Source organism: Podarcis tiliguerta (assembly GCF_965153285.1).
Source record: "Podarcis tiliguerta genome assembly, chromosome: 9".
Taxonomy (NCBI): domain Eukaryota; kingdom Metazoa; phylum Chordata; class Lepidosauria; order Squamata; family Lacertidae; genus Podarcis; species Podarcis tiliguerta.
Genome location: NC_139542.1, coordinates 44,176,035 through 44,198,021, shown reverse-complemented (window position 1 = coordinate 44,198,021; position 21,987 = coordinate 44,176,035). Strand labels below are relative to the sequence as shown.

Here is a 21,987-nt window from a genome sequence, read left to right as displayed (position 1 = left end):
CCAATTAAGTTTGAGAACCAAGCTACCACTGTACTGCTTCTCTTCCTAGTTAGCTGGCTCTATTCCTCTTGATACAGGGAACAGAGATTGGCAGAAGGACAGTAAGGATATGACAAGGCTAGATGAAGCCCTGATGGGTTAGGGAAAGCATTTATGAAGTGTGATTTTGATGGACAGGTAAGCCAATGAACAGTGTAAAAAATAAGTATCAGGAAAACTAGTATATCAAAATAGTGGCCTTTTTGACTGTCCATTCTAGGAGTGGGGAGGAAAGAGAGGCCTGATACTTACTGGAAAGTTTCGTAAGCTACTGCACTGCAACCTAATATATACTTAACACAGGAAAGATCCCCTTTCAAGTGTCTATTACTTAAATCAGGGATTGCCAATGCAGTGCCCGCTGGCACACATTTGCCCAGAGAAGTTTTCCCTGGTACTTGTAGGGTCTCCTCCTACTGAAATTAAGACTTGAAAGAAGCATGTCATTGTAGTCAACAGAATAGGTTGCGATGCAGTGTGTGCAGTGCCCACAACAAGCCTAAGTAGGTTGTTGACCCCTGACTTAAATTACAACTGAAATTGCCAGTGTGTGCAGTTGTGAAGCAGCTGTTAAGAGTATCAAATTTGTTATTAATAGTTACAGTTCTATTCCAGAGATTCAAGTCAACTATAACATTTTAAAAGTGTGGCACATATATGATGATCATAATCTTCAGGGGCATTATACTCCTTCACAAGTTTGGAAAGGTATTCACTAAGGGCTCAGATTTCTGCAACAAGTTCCTTCACTATATGAATGTTTGTGCCTTATTTGCTTAAACTAATTCATCTAAAGCTATTGTTCTTTGACAAGCCCTGACCAATGTTCCTTTATGTTCCTTGTTGATATTTCTAGGAATAAAAACAATTTAGCACAAACACAATGTCCTTCAACAAATTAACACATTGTATCTTTCCCTTTAAAGCTTTTCTTACTAAAGCTTAAGAAGAACAGATTTGCACATTTTCTTCCTGCAATTTATGGACAGCCAATTTAGTCACAGCAAGTCTCAGTATTCATCCGTTATTGTTCCCATCTGATTTTGTTCCCAAATAGCCTCAAGAAGCATCTGTGCTTCTTGAATCATGGAGTAATGTTAGTCATTAAGTTATGCCAACCACATTTAACGAAACTGTAAAAAAATTAAAACATGTTAGCTTTGAAAAGCTAATAATACAGGCAGCCCCATTTACACGTGTTCAATATGTACATGACCATGTATCGCACCAAACTCAGAAACATCATAAAGTCATCACTGAAACATCACGAAAAGGGTGAAATGATGTGTTTGCAGGCTTTTTCCATGGGTTTCAATTATATGCAATTTCACCGACGCATGAGGTGCCTCAAAACGTAACCCACACATAAACGGAGGGCTGTCTGTACTGCTCATAACGCCAGTATTTCTTCAAACGAAGAAATATATCAGAAAGTCTTAAAATAGTATGTGGAGTGCTAAAACTAATCTAACAAGAAAGTCATTTTACAGTTCACAACATTCTGCAAGAAGATACTATACGATATTAAAGTCTAATTCAGGTATTGCAAAACCATTGTTTTGTTGTTAGGGTTGTGCCTTTGGCTCATGCGCACTGTTCATCCCTGCACCATTCATCCTCCACCACCTCCTTGCTACTTACAGTTAAATTTTATCCTGCTCTTCCTATTGTTGCTGTGTCCGAACTGGGCAAACTATAGTTACCATACCACACAAATCCAGTTGAAACCCTGAGGCAAGATTCAGCACAGCAGAAGCAGGCATCAGTTTGGGCAATGGGGCCTCTCCTCCTCACCTGCAGCCCCCACCCCTAAAGATGCCCTAGCAGACCCTCCTGAGCAGATCTGAGGGGGGACAGAGGAATGGAGGGGAAGAAGAGAAACCAGAAGTCTGATTGCATAAAGAATTCTACAGTGCGAGCACGCAGACATCAATGAACGTTGTCCATGGCTTCCAATTGGAGTTTGTAGGCAAGCTATTGTTTGCAGTACAACAGGAAGCAAGGATGGGAACTGAAGTGAATGAGCCCAAGGTAAGGCCTCAAATGCCAAACTATAGTTTGGTTATGACGACTGAACTGAGACATGAATTTTTGTTTTTATGCTCAGAACACCAAAAACATGTTGCAATACCACACCACGAGGATCCTAAAAGCCCAATCTACCAGCATGTAAGTACAATGAGTTAAAAAGAAATACCAGTGGTTTACTGACTTACCAATACATGCATCACCATCTAACAAATTGTCATCTTCAGAGGTCTGGAAGTCCATGATAACACCGGCTCCATCTAGAAGTTCTTCATCACTGCTTGCACTAGTTATGCTGTTGTAGCTATTTCGGTAGTAACCTCTATGGAACAACTGCTCAGACTCCATTTAGCTGCTTTAATTACCTGAAGAAGAAGAAATTCAAAGTTATAAAGCATTGTCCAAGTACACAATTCACATTAAAGTGAAGAATACAAAGATTTTTCTTGAAGTATTAGGAAAATTCATTATAGCTCAATGAAGGTGCAACTACCATAAATATAATTCAAAAGCAGCAGCAACTACCCATGTAAAAACACTCATGGTTTGTGTTTAATTCTGAAAACATGCATGCTTTTGAAGCCAACCTACAATCTCTATCATGGTACTATAATATTTATTTTTCATTATGAAAACATTATGCTTATGCTACCTCCTTTTTGAGATATGAAATTAAGCAGACATTAGTTAGATAGGACTTCAAAACTGAAGCATTTATTGATAGACAAAGGGAATAAGAAACGACAACTACCTCATGCAGTCAGTAGTTCAAAAAGCAACCCTACAGCTTCCTATAAAGGCAGCTATAAAAAGTGGGTAGCATATGACCAAGTCACACTCATAATAAACCCACCAAAATGAATGAACTTAAGTTTGTCAAGCCCATTTATTTCAATGGGTCTGCTCCACGTATAACTTAGTTGGCTACAATCTGTAGTTCCTTTTGTGGAATGGGATGGGTGGAAAGCATATAAGAAATTAAGTGTGAGAAGAGCATGTGGGAGAAGAGGTAAAAGCGTGAATGAAGGGCAGTCTTTCTAATAACCCTGGAACATCCATTCTGCACCTCAGGTGATTATACAAATTCACCTTTTCTCAGCACTGCATCTGTATACCTACGACAGGCTGCTTATCTTAATGATACATTGTACTGTCTACTTCAATTAGACATAATGACTGGGACACCAAACTTGTACTAGCAGAAAACACTTCTTACAGGTGTCTTGGGGTGCTGCTCTAGAGAACCCTTCAATCTGGAGGAAGAAGTTGAAAGTTTGATGCGTGTGTGGAAAATACTGCACATGAAGCTGTGGATCACTTCTAGTTTACAGTATAATTGTCTATATGCAAAACTTTTCTTAAAAAGCCAGTTTATAAAAAGCAGACTGTTAATGTTAAGCCTACGATAAACATGTAGGTTTCCTCATGCTGATCCAAAATTTATTCATTCAGAACTATTATTTATTAATCATCTGATTTATATTTCAACCTTCCTCCCATATGTAAAGGGACCATTAGGTCCAGTCGTGGCCGACTCTGGGGCTGCAGCGCTTATCTCGCTTTATTGACTGAGGGAGCTGGCGTACAGCTTCCGGGTCATGTGACCAGCATGACTAAGCCGCTTCTGGCAAACCAGAGCAGTGCACGGAAACGCCGTTTACCTTCCTACTGGAGTGGTACCTATTTATCTACTTGCACTTTGACATGCTCCCAGGATTGCAGACAGAACAATGCTAAAACTTTTTAAATCTAAAAACAGTTCAAAAACTTCATTTTGACCAGTGATCAAGGCTTCTATGAACAGTGTATTTCAGTCATCAAATGTCTGAGTAAATAGGAATGTTCTTAAATTTCTCTTGAAGGTAAACAATGAGGGAGACAGATGTACCTCACTCACAAAGGAGAGCATTTCCCAGAAAAGGCTCTGTCATGGATCAATACCAACCAGGCAGCCCCACATGGTGGCATGACCAACAAGTCTTCATCAAGATAGGGTACAAGAAGCTCGATACTGAGGAAGGTGCTCTTTTCAGTACTTGGGTCACAATACCGAGTCATTTATTGGCCAGTAACTTAGGTTACACAAGCACACAATTTCAGGTTTAGTAAAGGGTACATACAAGCCATTTTAATCAAATTCATATAATAAAAATGAATAAAACTGCATAACTAATGTACAGGCGAACACAAGGCACAAAAAGCACAAATGCAATGATTTGATATCTCAGTGACAATTTTATATGTGCAGATACAGTTCTACTTAAGCCAAAGATCCACTTCTAAATAAAGTGCAAGACCAAGGCAGGATAATAAGTGTTTTAACTTCTACAGCCATATAGTTAACAGTTTAGGTAATACTTAAGACTGCTTTATGAAATCAAGAAACCTAGGTATTATATATCATAGAAATGGTTGTTTTACCTGTAAAACCGGGTTTTATTGCTGAAAATATACCAAATTCAATGCCCGTGTTTTACGGTGCCTTCATTCACTATTCTTTGGTCTTGAAATTAAACTTTCAGTCTTCTTATATAGAATCACAACTCGTGCTCTAAAGTCATATGACTTTTAAGAACTATGGAACCATTATGAAAATTTGTTGTATCTTTGGCACGCCTAACAGTGGAACTACGGGAATGTACCATTGATGCAAGATAGATGGGAGGATTCACGGCAGGCAGACAGGAGGGAATCCTCTCTCTGTGGCCATTTTTCTGCCCACCTATTTTATTTTATTTTTGCAGATATTCTCTTGAACAGCAAAGCAATGTGCAATTCATTTTTACCCCAGCAAAAATTAAATGAGGGCCCCACTGGGGGAAGTGGAAGGAAGGAAGAAGAGAATGGCATGTGGAAGACAAAAGAGGTTCAAGACTATCTAAATGCCTTTATTCCTCCCTGGTTCCCTCCTTACAGTTGATCCACTTATAAGAACTGCTCTCCAGAGATCCTGAAGGTCTTATACAGGGGGGTATGGAAAAACTCAAATTACAATACTCCAACACTTTCATTAAAGCAGCTGTCATCTTTGTCATCATTATTTCGAAAATTAAAATCTACTGCATGCTTTTTCCTAAGATTTATGGGTTGGAGTACTGGTTCCCAAACTGTTTAGGCCCACTGCCTACTTGGTTCCATAAATTCATCCCCAGAGCTCCCTACCCGACACTATAAAAGCATTATTCAGAACAGTGGCTTGCACAACCTGCAAAGGAACACAGTAATGGAACCCCATCCAGAACATTCACCTTGCCTAGCTCCCAGACCTGGGGACGAACTACCCACAAGTCTTGTCAAGATTCAGTTTCAACTAATTAGCTGTAATCCAGCCCACCACGTGTTCAAGCACCAGGTTAGGACCTGTTCAGCCACACCCAACTCAGATGTCATAGAAAAATAAAGTTGGGTGTTATTCACACATTGGTGGCACCTTGCTCCAAACCCCTAATGACGACTCCAAATTAGTATTAATGACCTTCAAATTAGACTACAGTACTGTAATATGCTTTAAGTTTGAAACAGAAACTGCTACTACAACCAAAATGCTGCTGCCAGAATACTGACTGGAACATCGCAATCAGACCATATTTCACCCATTTTGTTTGATCTACATTGGTTGCCAGTTATTTCTGGGGCCACTTCAATGGGTTAAAGCCTTAAGCGGTTTGGGACCTAGGCACTTAGAGGACTGCCTTCTAAGTGCTCCATTGTATCATCTAAGGTATCACTCTGGATCCATTGCTGATACGAGACCTGCAGGCAGCAACAAGGGTAGTCAATAAATCCAGAGTGGTGCCTTCAGTTTCCAAACTGGTAGAACTGGAAGAGTGGAGATCAACAGAATATAATGAGGAAAAACATCTGAAATACAAGGTGGGTGGGACAAGGCGATGGATAGATTTAAAGGACAAAATGTTTGTGGTGGCTACAGAAAGGGAAGCTCATGAAAGGCTCTTGATATCATATAGAGCAACAAATAAAGAGGTGCCCCATCTCTCCTCTGCAGAGAGGGAGATGTTCTTGTACAGAGAGAGCTTTTGTACAGGGAGAAACTTCATTTACTCCAAAACTCAGCAAGGACATTAAGTTTTCTGCAGAGAAGAATTGAGAAGAGAAGATCTATTTGTTCTTTGTCAACTTGTGTTGCAAGTCCATTTGGGATACATGAAGCTTAGCTTCCAATACAAATATTTTATGGAAACAAAAGCTCATTAAGAAAGTGAGTGAAACTTTCCCCAACCTGATGTTGACTAGATGTTATAGAGTAGACTACAACAGTCTTCCCTGACCAGAGCTACAGTCCAAAACATTTAAATGGCAGCAGGTTGGTGGGGAATGGGATCCAGCTGCCTTTGTGAGACTTAGGATGAGACTTGTGAGAACTTCAGGCCTATGCAAGTGTATTTTTCTACCCGCCAACAAGTTAATGACAGCCATTGCTGAGGAGCACAAATCAACGCATACCGGTAATTGCCACATATTAATGTTGCAATACAAGCTGCCAAACATCAAGGCCACAGATTTGCTTGAGAGCACTACTTCCGTGTAGGCATGTACACAAACCCATCGCAGAACCAACTTAGCTTACAGTTGCCTATGCAACTTTGGTGATTCCAGAAGGGCACTGGGCTTCTTTGCTCAGAAGGAAACCCCACCAGGGGGCCATGCAGCTGGAGGGCGGCACTATTGGGCCAACTTGAGGGGGAAGCCTTCCCTTTGGCAAGAGGCAGATTCCATCAATGGAAACGGGGGGTGCGAGCGCAGGAAGGCGGCCTGGCCATTCTCCCCGCCCCATGGATACCTTCGGGCCGATGGCAACGGCAGGATGCGGCATGACGCTTCCTTTTCCCGGCCAGCGGAGAGGAGAGGAGCCTTCCAGAGGCGAGGGGTACCCAAGGGCTCACCCCTGTTATGTACTGAGTTGAATAGGATCCAAACTGCAGCAGTCTGATTGGATCCTAACAACCCCCTCAGCGCAGACGCCTCACCCTCTCGCCCCGGAATCACCTGGCACGTTCTAGCAGGCGCCCCTCCGCCTCGCCTCACGCCACAACCACCTTCCTGCAGCGGAGGGAGCGCGTGAGGCAAGAACCGCGTCCCGCATCGCCCGCCCCGCTCCCCCGACCACTCAGGCGCCGCCCGGGCTCCCTCGCCTCAGCCGCGTCCTGCCCTACCTGGCCGTGTGGCGCCGCCTGGTGATTCCGCCAGAAGGGCTCACACATCCTCCCCCCGTCGGGCCGGACGGAGAGACTCGGCCGCCTCCCGCCCAACTAACGCGGGGGGTGGGGCTTCACGCGCAGCCCACGCCTCGAGGTCACGCCTCAGCCAGCCAATCAGCGTCCGGAAATCGGCGCTCGCCTCAGCGGAACCCCGCCCTTCGTCAGCGAAATGGAGGGGTGGAGATAAGTGTCTCCGCGGCCGCGCAGGCGCGGCCGCAGGACCGTCAGACGGCCCGTGCCGGGGACGCTTTAACCGGGCGGTGTTAAAGGCAGGTGGGTTCGGGCTCCGCGCGTGCGCGCTGTGTGCAAGGTTGTTAGCGCTGCTCGCTGGTATTCGCAATGTCCGCAGGAACAGAGCTCTGGGTTTAGGTAGCGCTCGGCTGAACGGGACTTCCAGCCGCCTGAAGTTTTGCCAAGTGATAGGACTGAGCCTTGCAATTAGCAACGCTGGTCTTCCCCGCGGCATTTTGAAGTTTCAGTCTTAACAGCCCCGTTGCATGAGATGTGGTGCTTGTAAGGGTTTGGGACTTTTTAATTCTGTGTGGTACGAACGGTAATCATGTAAGTTATACACACACACACACAGACACATGCAGCTAAAATACGGAAAATATAGAATGCTCCTTGCCCGCTTTAAGGTGCAGTTCAGATTACCCACTAATGCAACAGTGCTGCACTTGTCTACTCAGAAGTAGGCCCTGCTCAGTTCACAATGAGCCTTACTGCCAGGTGGCTGTGCATATATTATGTAGCATTGCAGCCTTACTGCACGGTTCCTGAAAAGTACTGGTAGATCTTAACAAGAGTTGAGTGGACATTTCTCGCAATAGGACATTTTGGCAGCACACACTTTGGTTGTAGATTATTATCCCCATAACGGGGAGATACTTCAGGCCTATCAAGCAATTACTTCAGCAATGCCATGTGAAAGGAGGAGGGAGACTGGAAAAGAGTTAAGATTCAAAATAATCACGTGTCCAGGTAGCAATCATGTGCTTAGTGCAGTTTACCCAAACAAAAATAAACGAGGTGGCAAAGCAGCTGGAAGACGATGAAGGAAGATGTGGCCACATACTTGCATAGACAGATTATTGGAAAATGCTTATGCAGGTTCCGTGTACCGTGTTCCCCCATCTTCCCTCTCTTTCTACGGATGCTCGGACATTAAGAGGGCCGGGAAAACATTAATTATACGCAATAATAGGCAGGAGCAGCCGCATGCATTGACTCCCGCTGCTCACCCTCAAACCCCGCCTCCTTCCCCATCCGCGGCTTTCACTTGGTACTTGGGTCACGTGACCTCCCCTCTCCGCGTTACCAGGGTGAAGCTGTAAGCAGGCGCTGACGGAGCTCCCTCTGTGGTGCATCCGAACCTTCAGGGCCCCGGCTTCGCCCAATGGCAGGGCGGGGGTTTGATGTCGCCGTCCTATAGCAACGCGAAAGGGGTGGGAGCGGAGCTCGGGTTCGGTTGGAGCTGCTGGAAAAAGGGTGAGGTGGGCTCGGGGTTCGGCAGAGAGGTGGCGGGGCCGGAGAGGGAAGAAGCCTGAGGGGGGGGGCGCCCTGGCGCTTTGCTGGCGGAGGGAGGGGCGCAAATGTTCCTTTCCCGGCTCGCTTTGCAGCAGCAGCAGCGGTGCCTGGCTGCTTCTCCTCCCCGTTTCCCCGCGCTTGGGGCTCCTGCTTAGTAAGTTGCCTTGTTCTGCCCTGTTTGTTTGTCGTCGCCGACGCTGTTGCTGCAGCGATGGGTGTGTCGGGAGCCGCAGGCTTCCTCCTCGAGAGCCCCTGGGTGTAGGAAGCTGAGCCCCTTCCCTCCTGGGACGCTGCGGCGCAGAGGTTCATAGAGCAGGCGCCAGTGTTTAAATGCGGGGTAATTACCCCGGAGTAACTCCCACGGCCTGAAAGTCAGTTAACGGAGGCGATTTTTATTTATTTTTTTGTTAAGTCACTCCACTCCACCCACGGGGAGTGTGAGGTGAGAGGAGCTTCTCCCTTCCCACCCGTTAGCATCCGTATCGAGAATGGTTGAGTTACTGGGTATTGTCAGGTCCAATGCAGAAAACTAATAGAGCTTTACATGCGAGCCGCTTTTTACAGGCGTTCCAGAGAAGTGAATCAAAATTGGGTTGAAAACAAGGCACCTTACATTGTACCAAGTAAGTTCTAATTCATTACAGCGTAGGCCAGCTTGTAGTTAACCAATTTTGATACCTTTGAAAGGCCCAAACTCCATGTTTTCTAAATTTTGGCAAAACTGGTTGTACAAAGCGGTAGATAAAAATATTACTAAAACAGCAAAAGTGGTGTATGTGCTATACTAATCATATTAATGGTTGTCGCATTGGGCTGCAATTCTGTGCAACTTATATGGGGAATACAGGACATAGGAAGCTGTAGTTCAGTGTTGTCTGTGCAGATTGATAGCTGCTCTCTGCTTGTTCAGATTGCATCTCTCCCGGCCCTATCTGGAGACGCTGGGGATTGAACCCTGGGAGTTGGAGTCAAAAAGCATCTAGAACATAGGAAGCTGCATTATATCAAGTTGGACTGTTGTGCCATCTAGATCAGTTTTGTCAACACTGACTGGCAGAGGCTTTCCAGGGTTCCATCCCTACTTGGAGACACCAGTAAATGAACGTGAGACATGTTACTGCAAAGCACACGCTCTACCACTGTAGATCATGGGTTCCTCAGCCCCAGATGAATGGAATTGACTCCCAAACTCTATAGGGTCAAAAACACAATGTTGCATTGTACTTCAGAACTAATTAGTAAGCAGTGCTGATATTTCAAACTTGGAAAAAATATGCCCCCTATGGCCATAGTACCCAGTGACTGGGCAGCCATGTTGTGGACCAGCAGTAATTTCCTAGCAGTCTTCAAGGGTAAGGTAGGCCCCATGTATAATGTACCACATCAGTCTAATGTAGAGGTTATCAAGGCATATAGAACAGCAGCCAAGACTTTTATCACTCAATATGGCATGCCGACTTTATATTAATCACACTGACCTCATTCCCAAAGTCATGTGGTGGCATTAGCCAGCAATTTCTTATATGTGTTTAAAATAGCATTAGCAGCTTGAATCTTGTGGATTCCCAAAAAATAATTCCTCTATTGTAGAGCAGAACTCTTCCTATACCATCTTCTGGTACTTGACTTGTCAGATAGTTTCAGAAGCATTCCAACTTCCATCCTAGCAAAGCACTCCAGAAAGATACAATTGATGAAAGCTGATGAGAGTTCCACAAGAATACCCCTTATCTATATCCTGATGACAGTTATCTTCAGGGGCAGCAACAAAGTTTGAAAATGCATCCAAGTGGTTAGCTTAAGCTCTGCTACCAAACTAGCAAACTCAGTTTGGGTTATCATTTTAAGTCTGCAGTCTTAAATACGTTTACCTGGAAGTGGTCCCATGGAACTCTGTGGGTCTCATTCCCAAATAAGTATTTAATCCTGACTTGGGAATAAGCTTCACTTTAACCCAGTGGAACCTACTTTCAGGTAAGAGTGCATCGTGTCAGACTATATAACAAAGATCTAGGTAAGTGTTACTTTTCATAAATGCAGCAGTTCTCCTTTTCTAATTTGTGCTTTGAGGTTTACTTGCATCTTCTTGGTATATAGTCTGTGACAGCTTTTTAATCAGGTAAGATAAATATTTCTGTGTTCCTTTGAAAAGCATTTTCCATAGTAATAGCCATGGGATAGAGGCAGTGGATGCAAACTACTGTACGGCGTATCTGAAGCAGAAATAATTGCATTCACAGGCTTAGAGACCTTATAATGAAAGGGAATGTTGAAACATTGATGGCATCTAAAAAGACAAGTGATTTGGAAACTGGCTTGTGATGCATAAATTGATCTGGCAGATACAAAAAGAGCAACTTGGTTATTCCGTTAAAAAGCTCACTTTTTCTCCCCAGCCCATACATAAGGATGCCTTAGAAAAGTACCATGGACAAATATATTAAGGTGCAAAAGATTGGTGAAGGATCTTTTGGAAAAGCAATTCTGGTTAAAGCAAAGGAAAATGGCAAACAATATGTTATTAAGGAGATCAATATATCCAAGGTGAGTCTCTTGAGTTTTATTTCCTTTCATTACATCTTTCCTTATATTTATGTTTTCACAAACAATGCTTTTCTTTTAAAGATGTCGAATAAAGAGAGAGAAGAATCAAGGAGAGAAGTTGCAGTGTTGGCAAACATGAAACATCCAAATATTGTGCTATACAGAGAATCATTCGAAGGTTAGGATTAAAAATAACTTGGCATCTAAAATAAAAAGCTGAACTGGATTGAAGTGCCTGAACTGGGGTTTGTGTGTTGCCAGTTTCCTGTTTAGTATTTCTTGTTGCATGTTGCAGTTCTGTGTGTGCTTACTTAAAAGAGGGGATGGAGAAGAATTTCATTAGGCCCACATTATTAAGCAAACTGACCTAATTTCCATCTGCCAGACTAATATGCAGATCAGAACACAATTATCTTTTGAATATCACACTTCTCTGAACCTTCCCATAGTGTTCTCAGCTCAGAAAAAATAACCAAAATATGTGTGCTTTAAAAAAAAAATACTCATTTTATAGTGAAGTTGTTTAGAAATGCATTTCAGATAAGATACATATCTAAACACAAAATTTTGCATGAATTTTCTTTCTTTAAAAATCAGACTAATGTGAAAATATGATGATGATGGTGATGATATTTTATTTGTACCTCACCCATCTGATTGGGTTGGCCCAGCTCCTCTGGGCAGCTTACAGCATATATAAAAACCATAGTAAAACATTAAACCTTAAAAAACTTCTCAATATATGGCTGCCTTCAGATGTCGTCTAAAGGTTATATAATTACTCATATCCTTGATATCTGAAGGGAGGGCATTCCACAGGATGGGCGCCACTGCTGAGAAGGCCCTCTGCCTGGTTCCCTGTAGCTTCACTTCTCACAGTGTGGGAAATGCCAGAAGGCCCTCAGTGCTGAATCTCAGTGTCTGGGATGAACAATGGATGGAATGGACTTACATAAATGAACACATATGAAATTGGCACAGGCCAGAAATAGCATGATCTGACATATCAATTTAAAAGTCAGTCAAATTGATAAGTAGGACCTCCTAATAAGTATGGTTGGATTGGGCAGCAAGTCTACCATTTTTCATGTCTCCTGTATGAGTTGGAAAATACACAGTAATGGAAGCTAAACAAACTAAGGGACTGGCCAGTGTGATGCATTGTGAAGTGTAAATTAACACTTGTGTGTATTTATTTATTTATTTTACAGAAGGTGGCTGTCTTTACATAGTGATGGACTATTGTGAAGGAGGAGACCTGTTTAAAAAAATTAATACACAGAAAGGTGTCTTGTTTTCAGAAGACCAGGTAAGAGGATTTGAGATTTATATTGCTTGATAACTGTAGATGTTCTAGCTCTGATAGACACCCACCATGTCCACAATAATGGCTGGCATTGGTGCCAACCAAAAAATATGTGGTTGCGATTCTGACTTTTGCTTTGCCTCTGAAATGTGATGTCAATTCTAACTTCTTTTAGATCATGGATTGGTTTGTACAGATCTGCTTAGCACTGAAACATGTGCATGACAGAAAAATTTTGCATCGAGACATAAAGTCACAAGTAAGTTCACTGAAACTTTTTTTTTTATTGAATGTCAATATTCTAATAGCTAGGCTTTAACCTACTTTCTTCGAAACACTAATGAGAGAACAAACCTATGTCAGGACTTTCCAGAAAGAACAAGGGTTTGTGCACTTGCAGGCCAAGGCTTACATCAGATGTAATGCTAAAAGTATGGTTCAACGTTATATGAGCACCAACAAGGTAGCCCCTTCCCCTCCTCCACTTTGTGTACAAGAGAAGAATGAAGTTTTCACTTTTGGTTTGTAATCAACCTTGAGTTTCCTGTTATGTCTGAACCTGAGATACGTTTATTCTAAATATGGTTAGTTTAGACAAACCAAGATGGAATGCACACATTCCCATGTTTCCAGTCTAAGCTTCTATCTTGGTTTAGAGTGCATGCGATTGGCTTTCAGGTTACATATTACACTTATGTTCGTGAGCTTTAAGCAAACAAACTTGTCAAAAATTGTTTGGAAATAATCTTAGTTACCAATCAGTTGTTAATATCAGCTGACTAAGAAATGTTAATATGCATTCAGCTAAAAGTGGTTTCTTGTAATGATTGGCAAATTCGGTATAAGTTACTTTCTTCTCTACTGAATTTAACTTTGTGTTAGTGTACTGTATTTTTCTTGTTTCTACTCCAGAATATATTTTTAACCAAAGATGGAACAATACAGTTGGGGGACTTTGGAATAGCTCGAGTTCTTAATAGGTAATACTGAAATACGTTTTGCGCAATTCACACAGTACTATAAAACATAGTCTAATTCATTATATTTTTATTTTTAGTACAGTGGAACTTGCTCGAACTTGCATAGGAACGCCGTATTACTTGTCGCCAGAAATCTGTGAGAATAAGCCTTACAACAATAAAAGGTAGTATTTAGCTGTAGGCTTAACTTATTTTCAGTTGTATGTAGATGCCATGGTCTTTTACTGCAATGCAATTTATCCAACTGACTTCATCATACTGCTGTGTGAAAACACAGAAGCCAACCCACTTTTATCCAGCCTCAGCATTGGTTATCATTTTGGGGCACTTGCATAACTGAGAGCAATGCAGTGTATCTATTCCATGTAGGGAATGTGCTGGTGAAGCAGTTTGCTGTGGCCAGCAGTATTGCACTCTCCACTAGCTGGTGAGCAGAGGCGTTCAGTCCTGCTGGGTGCTGATTTGCCAACACATTCCTGGCAGGGAACACTGGCAAAGCAGACTCCCATCCCCACTGGTCAACACTGATAGGTGGGCAATGATGACATCAGGTTACTGGGGGGATATGATAGCCATGTTCAAATATATAAAAGGATGTCACATAGAGGAGGGAGAAAGGTTGTTTTCTGCTGCGGACACGGAGCAATGGATTCAAACTACAAGAAAGAAGATTCCACCTAAACATTAGGAAGAACTTCCTGACAGTAAGAGCTGTTCGACAGTGGAATTTGCTGCCAAGGAGTGTGGTGGAGTCTCCTTCTTTGGAGGTCTTTAAGCAGAGGCTTGACAACCATATGTCAGGAGTGCTCTGATGGTGTTTCCTGCTTGGCAGGGGGTTGGACTCGATGGCCCTTGTGATCTCTTCCAACTCTATGATTCTATGATTCTACTGATAGGCGGGTGGTCCCACCCCCCCCCCCCCGGTCAGAATTGACTCATGGGGTTAGGAAGAGATAAAGGATTGGCCTGCTGGGCCAAAAATAGCCCTTACCCATTATCTCTTCCTTCTGGCTGTTAAGAGTAATAGCTATCCTAGGGCAGACTGCTATGCTTTGATCCCAAGGCCAGTCCAAGATGTGAACCAGAAGTGGGAAATCTAAATGTCTTTCATATAACAAAAATAATATAATAATAATTTGACAATTTGGTATCCTTTGGTCATAAATGACAGTTTGCTCATTTATCGAAGTGCGTACCCAATTACACTTCCATAAACGACCTACCTTAACTTTGCACCTGGCCCAGAGAAAAGAGCAAATGATGGATGAGAAAGTCATCTTTTCTAAGGAACCAGCAGAACAAAAAGCTATAAGCAGGCTGGTAAGGTCCACATTGTTGCTTAGATGGTGCATGTTGCACAAGTGAACAGAATTTCAGTCATTTCAATGTACATTACCATAGAAGCTTGGATAACCATTTGAATGGCAGAAGTTGCCCCAGCTGAAATGTACATATGTATATAGGCAGAGCTGAACTTAATAAGGTGACCGAAAGTAATACAAGCCAACCCAAGTTTCAAGGACAAGCTAGACCAGGCATAGGCAAACTCGGCCCTCCAGATGTTTTTGACCTACAACTCCCATGATCCCTAGCTAACAGGACCAGTGGTCAGAGATGATGGGAATTGTAGTCTCAAAACATCTGGAGGGCCGAATTTGCCTATGCCTGAGCTAGACTATTGATCATCTAGGGGTCTGTGCAAACTAATGTTCTGTGTCTTGTTTCTTTAGTGACATATGGGCTCTTGGTTGTGTTCTCTATGAAATGTGCACACTGAAACATGCAGTAAGTCAACATTTCTAAATACTTTATAAACGAAACTCTTTTTTCCAATGCCCAGAAAATGTTATATTTTTAGTTTAGGTATTTTGACATCAAAATCACTTGTGTTTTGCTGATCGTATACTTTTTGTAGTTACGTGGAGGGGGTGGTAGGAGAGAGTTGAACTACAGTAATAGATAATTGCATGCCCATGATAAGATTTAAAGTAACAGCATGTGACACAAGTCAAAACCCCAAATACAGCTGTTGGCTTGCTTGGATAACATACCACATTGTTGATGGGATTTTTAAAAGGGAGGGAATTTCACTCCCCCAAACTTCAGCCTTAGAGCAATTACAGTAAGCCCACAACTTGCACACATTTAACATGTATGCATTCAGCTTTACATGTGTGGCAAATTCAAAAAAAATAATAAATGGAAAGAGGGTGGGATTCTGGGAAAAATGACTTTGGCAGTCACACCCACCATTGAACCCATTGGGTTTTGACCAGTGCTTTTTTCTGGGGAGACGCAGGGGTACACATACCCCTAAACATTTTGTGAATCTAAGTTTGGCCTCATTGAGGGGCAGTATTTCAATATGAGTAGGAAAATGAGAGTACCCCCTAAACATTTTTTAAGAAAAAAAGTACTGGTTGCAATTTTGGCTTTAAGATAAGAGGGCAGTGGGAAAGCAATATGCAAAATCTTCATGGATAAAATGCAAGACTAAGAGCAAATTGAGAATATTTTCTAGAGCACCGATAATGCATATTAAAGTAATTTTTATTTTTGTAGCATTAAGAAATTCAGTTGTCTTCTTCTGCTGTTTTGCTTTGGCATTACTACTGTCTAATACATACAAATTGCACTTATCTCTGCAGTTTGAAGCTGGAAATATGAAAAATCTGGTACTCAAGATAATTTCCGGATCATTTCCTCCTGTTTCTGTGCATTATTCCCATGACCTCCGAAGTCTGATTTCACAGTTATTTAAAAGAAATCCTAGGGATAGGCCATCAGTCAACTCCATATTGGAGAAAATTTTTATAGCTAAGCGTATTGAAAAATTTCTAACACCCCAGGTATGTACTTGGACCTATTGTTACAAATGATCTACTGTGCAATAAGTTTAAGAAGCCCATCATAAACGTGCTGCTTCTGTTAATTAAGAAGTCTTTTGGTTATGTGCAATATATCTATGTATCTTAGCAAATTAGTTACTATTGTGTTTTTATGATTATCCTTCTGTAGAATAAGAACACTGAAATGCCACTGTACAGCAGTGTGTGTGTGTGTGTGGAGAGAGAGAGATAGTAGCACACCATTTCAAATTCAAACTTTAATTATTTAAGATATTTATACAGAAATAATGTAGTTTACTTATACAGGGAGGGGTGCAAAACCTCAGGCCCCGGGGTCAGATTCACACCTTTCTATCATGCCCTTGAGACTTTGCCCATGCCATCTTACCACTGCAGTCACACCCCTCATGGGTCCTGCTCTGTGTCTAGTGATTTTTTACCTCACTGGAATGTATCCATTAACAGTGACATTATCCCTTGCTTGCCTGAAGAGTTGTGTGTGTCTGGTCATACCCTTTTCTCACATCCACCTCTGGAAGGTTTCCCATGAGAGAATGTTCCCCAGCCCTGGCATAAAAGAGGGCCTCAACATTTTAGATAAGACTTTGAGATTAGAGTCATAGTCATATGTGTAAGTAACTTGAATAGAGCATGCTAAAGCATATTTGAACAATATTTTTTGATAATACTTAAATACCTCTCTAATTAGGTACATTTTTAAAAGCATAAAATATCTTGAGTCAAAGCTTAACGGGGTCCCCTCCTCAAGGCACATGGAGAGCTTCCATGGAGGGTTCAGACATGCACCTTGTGACAGCATGACCTTTCTTGGCTCATTGAATTGTTGCATGCTGGTTGTGTGTTCATGGCGATTTATGTGATGAAATGTTATAAAGATTGCAATCCGTATCCAACACGTATGTACAGTGGTGCCTTGCAAGACGAAAAGAATCCGTTCCGCGAGTCTCTTCGTCTAGCGGTTTTTTCGTCTTGCGAAGCAACCCGATTAGCGCTATTAGCGGTTTAGCGGCTATTAAAGGCTTAAGGGATTAGCGGATTAGCTGCTAAAAGGCTATTAGCAGCTTAGTGCCTTAGAAAAAGGGGGTGGGGAGCGGGGAAAAATTGCAAGAATCGCAAGACATTTTCGTTTTGCGAAGCAAGCCCATAGAGAAATTCGTCCTGTGAAGCGCATTGAAAAACGGAAAACCCTTTCGTCTAGCGGGTTCTCCGTCTTGCGAGGCATTCGTCTTGCGGGGCACCACTGTACTTTGTCTTTGGGACAAGGTGAATGAGCTTTATACATTTCTTCGTAAGAACTTCCCATGAGTTTTGAGTTCAGGTTCAGAACTAGTAAACAGCTTTTTAAAATGGTATGAACATCCAAGGTAGGGTACAGCTATCTCTATCTATGCTCTTCTAGAGTGGTACCTCTGGTTCTGAACTTAATTCGTTCCGGAGGTCTGTTCTTAACCTGAAACAGTTCTTAACCTGAGGTACCACTTTAGCTAATGGAGCCTCCCACTGGCCTGCAATTTCTGTTCTCATCCTGAGGTAAAGTTCTTACCCCGAGGTACTACTTCTGGGTTAGCGGAGTCTGTAACCCGAAGTGTTTGTAACCTGAGGTACCACTGTATTTTTGGAACAAATGTTTATGGAAACATTTATTCAGTTTATTGGTCATTCAGTAACTGTTAGATTCTGTGTTAGTCTCTAATGTAAAATTATTCTTTTAGCTTATTGCAGAAGAATTTAGCCATAAAGTATTTCAGAAGTTTGGACCTCATGCTGGACCAGGTAATATATGAAAAAATATCCTCTTAGGTGCATTTTAGTTGATTCCAATACATCATTGTAAACAGAGTATTGGGTGACAGTAGCAAATGCAGAACATTCATGATGTTTAGAGCCCCTAATTTAGAATTCATTTTTATTCATCCAAGATAGCCTATGCATAAGAAAAGGAATCTTCATCTAGAAACTTGGTTTTGAAATGAGTTTTCACAGATCAGCTTTTGTGCACGATAGCAGTACAGTATTAAAGGGAAATTTCTCAAGTTATAAAAATTGCTTATTGTTAACTTACGGTATATTAAGTAACTAGTTTGAAACAATGCAATATTGCTTCAAAATTAGTTCCAAATATGTAGCTTATAGCCAGAGCATTTTGATTTAAGATAATAAACTATTCCTTTTGCCAGGTATGTAGATGAAGATTGCTTTTGGCACATGGCTGGGTGGGGAACAGGTAGACTTGAAAGAATATAAAAGGTTACCAATCTTTGTCATAAGTAAATAAGGAATAGCAATTGTGTCTTCTCTTCCTCTTTTCAAATAAGCATTCAACCAGTTCAGTCTTATATGGAGTGTGTTGTGCCTAAGCCAAATAATATCAGTATGCCTAACTCTGGATGGGAAGAGAATTATTTTTGAATATTGCTTAGTCTTAGGACAGATTCCTAAAGAAACCCAGTGTTGTGTAAAGGAGTTCTTTTTGTGTGTGTGTTCTCTCTTGAATAGCAAAGAGACCAGCTCAAGGACAAAACTTAGCCTCTGCTGCACCAGCTCAAAAAATCACAAAACCTGCTGCTAAATATGGAGTGCCTTTAATGCTTAAGAAGTCTGGGGATGCAGCTAAAAAGCCCTATGAGAAGCCTTCTATTAAATGCCGACAGGTGAGAGAAAATATTCAGCAGAGAAACAAAAGTATATCTTTTTGATGGGGGGTGGGTGGAGAAAGTGTATGTTATAAGCTGGGACTTTGGTGTTTGAATTTTTTAAACCTTAACTGCATTTTGTTTGTGTCAACTTGTCATGGGCATAGTTTCAGCGACCGATAGATTCCCTTGCGGGAGTGGAAACACGGTATGTAACTAGTCTTTGCAATTGCACTGTGATGCGCATTCAGGTGCAAGGCATCCAATGTGGCATCTGTTGCCTTTCCACCCACTTTCCAGCATAGATTGGCTGCGAATAGTTTTGGATCTGCTCACATATCGCTGCATGCAATTATATCTGCATTAAGGCCCATAACACAGCTGGAAGATGTTATGGCGTGTTTTGGTTCCACCCAGTGTAAAAAGTGTACAAAGACCATATAATAAAATAACAGCAAGTAAACTCTGCCAGTAAACATTCCTGAAAAGAAAACCTGAAATGCTATAACAACAAGCAAGCTTCAAAAACTCAGTGGAATCAAAGTGTTGATTTGGTATTTCAAAGTACTGTATAAAATGGCACAGACTAGAGCAGTGGTGGCCAAACTTTTTTCAAGGAGGGCCAGATTTGATGAAGTGAAGGGCCGTGAGGGCCAACCAAAGTTACTGCACTTTTTTTAGGATTGAAATTGTTGAGCTTTTTTTTTAGGGTTGAAGTTGCTGAGGTTTTTTTTTTAGGATTTTGGACATGTCTGTGGTAGAGCCTTTGGCCAACAAGGGAATCAAAGGTGTGCTAAAGGTGGGAAAGGAGATTGCAGAGGAGCTGAACGGATTATTTGCATCTGTCTTCAGAGCAGAAGACTCGCGAGTAACATAAAAGTAATAAGGTGAAACATGAGAGATGCGAGCCGGGAAGGGCGACGGAAGGGCCCGCCGGGCGGCGACTCACCTCGCAGGTGGTGCGCCATCCCTTTGGCCCAGGCGAGGCGGCAGCTGCTCGGCGACCTCCTCACCCGTCTCCTCGTGAGGGAAACGCGGCGTCAGGGCGCCTCCGGCGGAGCAAGGCCGCTGGCCTTCGCCTTCCCCTCCGCCTTCCTCCTTTTCGTCGCGCCGCCTGCGCCTCCGCTGCCTCCCGCTCTCGGCGGGCCCTGTCAGGTGTCGGGCTCCGAGGGCGAAGGTGCCCCTCCTTGGCCCCACTCCACCAAGCCTATCTGCAGCACGGGCCCCGCCGCCACGCTCCCGCCAGCCGCCCTGGCTGCTTCGCCCGCCTCCTCCTCGGGCTTGAAGCCCGGGTTGTCCCGGCTCCAGGCTCCGAGCAAGATGAGAGCGGCAGCGACGGCGAGCAAGACGAAGGAGGAGGAGAAGGAGAAGAAGCGCCGATGACGACTCCCTCGCCGCCGCTGCTGCCCGGCGGGTCCCGCAGCCGCCCCAGCTCCAGATGCTCCAGGCCGCCGGGAGGGCAAAGTCCCGCCATGGCCCCCTGACCCTGGACGAAGGCAGCCGCCGCCGCCTCAAAGATTTTCTCTCAGGGAGAGAAGGGAGCGCCTTCTCTTTCTCCACCAGCCCCCCCATCCCCACCCACAGCGTGCCGCCTCGCAGGGGGAAGCGGGCAGGCCGGGCTGGCAACTACACAGGCCACATGACGAGGTCTGGCGGGCCGGATTCGGCCCGCGGGCCTTGTGTTTGACACCTGTGGCCTAGAGGGTCTTCATGAGTAAGTTATGTTATACTGGCCCTGTTGGTACGTGCACCATCTTACATATTTAGGATCTCATTTGCTTTTTATTTGAACAGATTTGTTTTATTTTACTTTTTAAATTTGTGTCATCCACTGTTGACTTCGTCTTTTTCTTTGTTATTTACAATATGAGATGCAGCAGGATTGGCTAGGGATCCAATGGATCCTAACCTCCTCAAGCCCAGCCTTCCCAAAAGCCCTGTTTTAGGGCTTCCAGCCAATTTCCACCACCAGGAATCCACTCTGTTGACTGCATCAAGTAATCTATGAGCATACACCCCCCCAAAAAATTTTGTGTCACTCTACTTGGGAAGTCTGTAAAATATTTTCCTTATATGTCCTCATTTTCTCTATGCTAAAACAGTGATAGCTTTGGGCAACTTTGAAATGATCCACGCATGATGTGAAACCAACTGGCTTTTACTTGGCATTAAGAATAGCATGCAGTCTCCCATGTGTAAGTTAGTTGGTATGATGTGGCAGGGGAGGAGGAATAGAGATGCACTTTATTTATGTTTTGTTTTCTAGTAACAAAATAACTCTGAAAACAGCAAAATACTTGTGTCAGTATTGCTGTCTTTGGCACACTGTTGGGCAATCAGATAAATGAATGGATGAAAAATGGTGTTCACTTTTGACTGTACTGCTGAGAATACATTAAGGCTTCAGTACGTGATGCATTTACTAAGGAGTCAGTGGTACTGAAATCAAATCAAGTCCTAAGTGTAGTTTCCCGACAATAAGATCCACTGACCAAAGTGTGGTTTTGATTTCTCAGTGCACATGGAGAGGCCGAAACTGTAAGATTAATAGCAAGTTTGCAAAGTTAACTTAGTTTATTCCTGCGTTATTGATTCTCCATGCTCAGTTACCTTCTGCAGCACATGGTACATGCATTCCTTCTAATTTGTAGTTTCACTCTTTATTTAGGCCCCTCCACCTCCAGTGAAGAAAGGGAAACCAGTAGAAGAAAGGAGGAAAATGTTTGAGGTATAAAGACATGGAAACTAAGCAAAATACTTTTAAGCACAAAACAAAACCTTCAAACCTTTCCTCCTTATTTCCTTCCATTAGATATCCTCTAACCTTATTTATATATATCT

General features: G+C 42.8%; 2 protein-coding genes across 23 annotated transcripts in view; one reads left to right on the top strand and one right to left on the bottom strand.

Annotated features, from left to right (window-relative positions):
* Positions 1–7,423, bottom strand: part of CLCN3 (chloride voltage-gated channel 3) — a 43,001-nt gene extending 35,578 nt beyond the window's left edge. The window contains exons 1-2 of one of the 4 annotated variants that reach the window (XM_083457250.1): positions 7,242–7,423; positions 2,256–2,432 (exon numbers count right to left, since the gene is read on the bottom strand). In XM_083457250.1, the coding sequence (XP_083313376.1) occupies positions 2,256–2,415 (160 nt within the window). In that variant the 5' untranslated portion in view covers positions 2,416–2,432; positions 7,242–7,423. The remainder of the gene's footprint in view (positions 1–2,255; positions 2,433–7,241) is intronic. The other 3 variants (XM_083457243.1, XM_083457247.1, XM_083457251.1) reach the window with 3 other exon arrangements.
* A 21-nt stretch (positions 7,424–7,444) lies between these two features.
* NEK1 (NIMA related kinase 1) overlaps positions 7,445–21,987 on the top strand; it is a 39,249-nt gene continuing 24,706 nt past the window's right edge. For 4 of the 19 annotated variants that reach the window (XM_083457073.1, XM_083457067.1, XM_083457071.1 and 1 more), the window contains exons 1-11: positions 8,773–8,967; positions 11,210–11,357; positions 11,439–11,535; positions 12,569–12,666; positions 12,839–12,922; positions 13,576–13,643; positions 13,721–13,807; positions 15,374–15,428; positions 16,292–16,492; positions 18,226–18,286; positions 19,010–19,164. In XM_083457073.1, the coding sequence (XP_083313199.1) occupies positions 11,241–11,357; positions 11,439–11,535; positions 12,569–12,666; positions 12,839–12,922; positions 13,576–13,643; positions 13,721–13,807; positions 15,374–15,428; positions 16,292–16,492; positions 18,226–18,286; positions 19,010–19,164 (1,023 nt within the window). In that variant the 5' untranslated portion in view covers positions 8,773–8,967; positions 11,210–11,240. Of the gene's footprint in view, positions 7,560–7,739; positions 7,759–8,593; positions 8,968–11,209; positions 11,358–11,438; positions 11,536–12,568; positions 12,667–12,838; positions 12,923–13,575; positions 13,644–13,720; positions 13,808–15,373; positions 15,429–16,291; positions 16,493–18,225; positions 18,287–19,009; positions 19,165–21,814; positions 21,875–21,987 lie in introns of those variants that run through there. The other 15 variants (XM_083457070.1, XM_083457076.1, XM_083457069.1 and 12 more) reach the window with 12 other exon arrangements.